General features: G+C 38.9%; 1 protein-coding gene across 1 annotated transcript in view; it reads right to left on the bottom strand.

Annotated features, from left to right (window-relative positions):
- PKD1L3 (polycystin 1 like 3, transient receptor potential channel interacting) overlaps positions 1-4,368 on the bottom strand; it is a 113,293-nt gene that overhangs the window by 79,045 nt on the left and 29,880 nt on the right. The window contains 1 exon segment of the mRNA XM_023741926.1: positions 2,438-2,487. Coding sequence (XP_023597694.1) covers positions 2,438-2,487 — 50 coding nt within the window.

The following is a 4,368-nucleotide window of genomic DNA, read 5'->3' as shown; positions in this document are numbered from 1 at the left end:
CCGAGAGAATGACTCATGGTGTGTGATGGGTCCTACTTCCAATTGCCCAGGGACTTGGCAATTGCTGAAGCCATCCTGGACTCAGTGCAGAGCAGGGAGCAGGGAGGTAAATGGGAAAGAGGTTTTTCCCCAAATGGGGTGTTTTTGATCCATGCAGTAGGCCAGATGCAAGTACTTATTTTTTGCTGATCAAGAGCTGTTTCTCACTGGTTCTGGATGGCTGAGTAGCCTGTCCTCTGCTGGGTGTCTCCTGATGTGGAAAACACCTCCCAAGTGCTGCTGTTTTCCCCACCGCGAACCATGAGCTGATCCGGCCTGAAGGGCACCAGCTCCTGCTGGGTCAGGTCTGGCAACTACTTCCTGCTTCTGAACTGTCTCTCCCTCCCCCTGCCACTTATCTGATTCCTCAAATTTGCCTTTGATGTTCAGGGCTCCTAGATTGTCATATATAATCGATTCACTTGTTTTTTTGGGTCTTTGTTGTAAGAGGGACCTCCAGAAGCGTCTGACTACTCTGCCATCTTGGCCCTGCCTCCTTGTCTGATTTCTTGACAGCTGCTTCCATGGGCGTTGATTGTGGATCCAAGTAAAATGAAATCCTTGACAACTTTAATCTTTTCTCCATTTATCATAATGCTGCTTATCGGTCCAGTTATGAGGATTTTTGTTTTCTTTGAGGTGCAATCGAAACTCAAGGCTGTAGTCTTCTGATCTTCATCAGTAAATGTTTCAAGTCCTCTTTGCTTTCAGCAAGCAAAGTTGTGTCATCTGCATATCACAGGCTGTTAATGCGTCTTCCTCCAATTCTGATGCCACATTCTTCTTCATATAGTCCAGCTTCTCAGATTATTCAACATACAGATTGAATAAGTATGGTGAAAGAATACAACCCTGGCACACAACTTTCCTGACTTTAACCCATGCAGTATTCCCTTGTTCTGTTCGAACGACTGCCTCTTGGTCTATATACAGGTTCCTCACGAGCACAATTAAGTGTTCTGGAATTCCCATTCTTCACAATGTTATCCATAATTTGTTATGATTCACACGGTTGAATGCCTTTGCATAGTCAATAAACACAGGTACTCATCTTTCTTATATTCTCTACCTTTAGCCAAGATCCATCTGACATCAGCAATGATATCCCTCATTCCACGTCCTCGTATGAACCTGGCTTGAACTTCTGGCAGTTCCCGTTGATGTACTGCTGCAATATAGATGAGTGAGTACCTCCAGTGCATCCATTTGTTGAAACATCTCAATTGGTATGCCATCAATTCCTGAAGCCTTGTTTTTTGCCATTCCCTCCAGCGCAGCTTGCACTTCTTCCTTCAATACCATAGGTTCTTGATCATATGCTACTTCCTGAAATGGCTGAATGTCAACCAATTCTTTTTGGTACAGTGACTGTGTATTCTTTTCATCTTCTTTTGATGCTTCCTGCATTGTTCAATATTTTCCCTGTAGAATCCTTCAATATTGCAACCTGAGGCTTGAATTTTTTCTTCAGTTCTTTCCGCTTGAGAAATGATGAGCATGTTCTTCCCTTTTGGTTTTCTAACTCCAGGTCCTTGCACATTTCATTTTAATACTTTACTTTGTCTTCTTGAGCTGTCCGTGAAATCTTCCATTCAGCTCTTTTACTTCATCACTTCTTCCATTCGCTTCAGCTACTCTACGTTTAGCTATGCTGTTTCTACTGATAGAAACAATTATTTTTGCAGTTAACATTACATAAATATATATTTAGTTATCTACTAAAAGGTTTCTATGTAGAAAGCAAAGGCAAGAAGACTGAGAAAATTCTTGAAGGTGAAACTTTATATATTATGTATACAGTTTCTACCTTTATTTTTCTTTCACTCTGACTTCCTTCTTTTTCCTTTCTTTCTTTTTGATTTTAAAATTTTACTGTATTGTATGTATTATTGAAGGAGCACTGATGGCACAGTAATTAAGTGCTCAGCTGCTACCTGAAAGGTCAGCGGTTTGAACCCATCAGCTGCTTTGTGGGAAAAAGATGTGGCAGTAGGCTTCCATAAAGATTTACAGCCATAGAGACTCTACGGGGCATTCTATTCTGTCCTATAGGGTTACTATGGGTCAGAATCGACTCAACAGCAACAGGTATACGGGTATATATTATTGTAATATGTCACAAGTACTTTTTGGAATGAAGCAGGGAATTAATAAACAAACAACAAATAAATGATAATCATATCAACATGGAAACCAAAGAAAAGCTTAAAAAAATTTTTTTTGTAATACAGCACCCATTAAACCCTTTCTGTACTTAAGCGCTTTCTTTTCCTTATTAGAAAACTATACCCAGAACCCTCTATCAGATAGAGTATAATTCTGGCAGGAAGGCTACCCACCAGCATAACAGAGAAAATAAAATTCCAAGATGTGTATTGTGATATTATTAAATACTTACAAGATTTACATCAGCAGTTTGGTGACATGGGTGTGAATGATGAGTAGCTCCTATAGAAAAAAACGTCGATAAAGTTCAAGTAAAAGCCTAGGAGAAAAACATTTATTTCTAATTTGTTTGAAGATCTCTTATTCTTGGCTGAAAACAATGCAAGTCATTTTACATAGGAAACCAAGGTGATCAATTCTCACTGTAGATAAATGCATACACAAACTAAAATTCTGGAGATGAAGCACTAAAAGCCATGAATGTCTAATCCTCCTGCTTAATGTTCAAATACCCTCTGTACAAAAATAAATATTAAATCAAATCAATCATAAAGTCACCAGTATATAAATATTACTGCAAAAATATTTATTGCATAATTCTATCAAAAGGATGAGGTCTTTATTAATAAATTAGAGCATATTTCTGACAGTCTTTTGAAAAACGATCATTTATAAAATTTTACCAGATCACTGTTATTGCTTTATCTTTCCACATTTTCCAGTAAGAAAACTATGGTTAATATGTTAGCATGCCTACTTGCTATTAGCTTAAGACTGATTCATTTCAAGGCATCAACTTCTAGAGCCGTTAAAATGCCTACTTTACCTTCTTTATCTTTTTTGTAACAATCCCTCTGTTATTCACAGGGCTGATGTATATTTAGCAGCAAAATCCCTGCTGGGGAAGGAGTTTTCAAATGTTCTTCTGGTCAGATTCCATTTCTTTATTTCAAGGCAAAGAGGATGGAAGTTAGAAGGAAGAAACTGGATTCTGAGTCAAAATATACGAGTTCCAAAGCTGGTTTTGCCTTTTAATGTAACTGTGGCCTTGAGCAGACCATTTAAACTCTTAGTTTTCTCATCTGTAAAATGGGGATATTAATACCAAACAATGAAAATCAAAGCTATCTATGTAGAGTTGAGCGTGTAATAGTAGCATTAGTTCCAAATGGCTTATAACTATACTTACATGAATCATCTCCCCACTTTTCTCTAAAATATTAATGAAGGCAGAAAAAGATTAAGTCACTTTACTATACACTATGACCAACAGACAGCCTAATAGTAGAATTTGGGAGGAACTGACACAATAAAATGCAGAAGGAAACAGAGACCATCCTATAGAGATTTCTGTTGATGGCATATCCAGATTCCACTTCATAAAAGAGAGCCTGCCCAAAAAAGGAGTAAGACGGAACTCTGTACTTCCTTTTATACTTGTACATTGACACAAACACCCATGGCCTTTACCAATTAGAAACATGAGTTGCTGTTGTTGTTAGGTGCCATTGAGTCACTTCCGACTCATAGCGACCCTATGTACGAAAAAACACTGCCTGATCCTGTGTCGTCTTTACAATCGTTGCTGTTTGAGTCCATTGTTGCAGCCACTGTGGTCAATCCATCCCATTGAGGGTCTTCCTCTTTTTCACTGACACTCTTCTTTACAAAGCATGATGTCCTTCTCTAGGGACTTGTCCCTCCTGATAACATGTCCAAAGTATGTGAGATGAAGTCTCGCCATCCTCACCTCTAAAGAGCATTCTGGCTCTACTTCTTCCAAGACAGATTTGTTTGCTCTTCTAGCAGTCCGTGGTATATTCAATATTCTTCGTCAACACCATAATTCAAGGTGTCAATTCTTCTTTGGTCTTCTTTATTCATTGTCCAGCTTTTGCATGCATATGAGGCAATTGAAAATAACATGGCTTGGGTCAGGGCCACGTTAGCCCTCAAGGTGACATCTTTCCTTTTTAGCACTTTAAAGAGGCCTTTTGCAGCAGATTTGCCCAATGCAATATGTTGTTGGATTTCTTGGCAGCTGCTTCCATGGATGTTGATTGTGGATCCAAGTAAAATGAAATCCTTGGACTTCTTGGCAACATGGTGCTACAGACAGAAGCACCATGCCGTCCTGCCATAGCAAAGACCAAAAAGCTAAGG

This window comes from Trichechus manatus, unplaced genomic scaffold, assembly GCF_000243295.1.
Source record: "Trichechus manatus latirostris isolate Lorelei unplaced genomic scaffold, TriManLat1.0 scaffold00194, whole genome shotgun sequence".
Classification (NCBI taxonomy): domain Eukaryota; kingdom Metazoa; phylum Chordata; class Mammalia; order Sirenia; family Trichechidae; genus Trichechus; species Trichechus manatus.
Note: the sequence above shows the minus strand (reverse complement) of the source record. Positions and strands in the feature narration are given on the sequence as shown.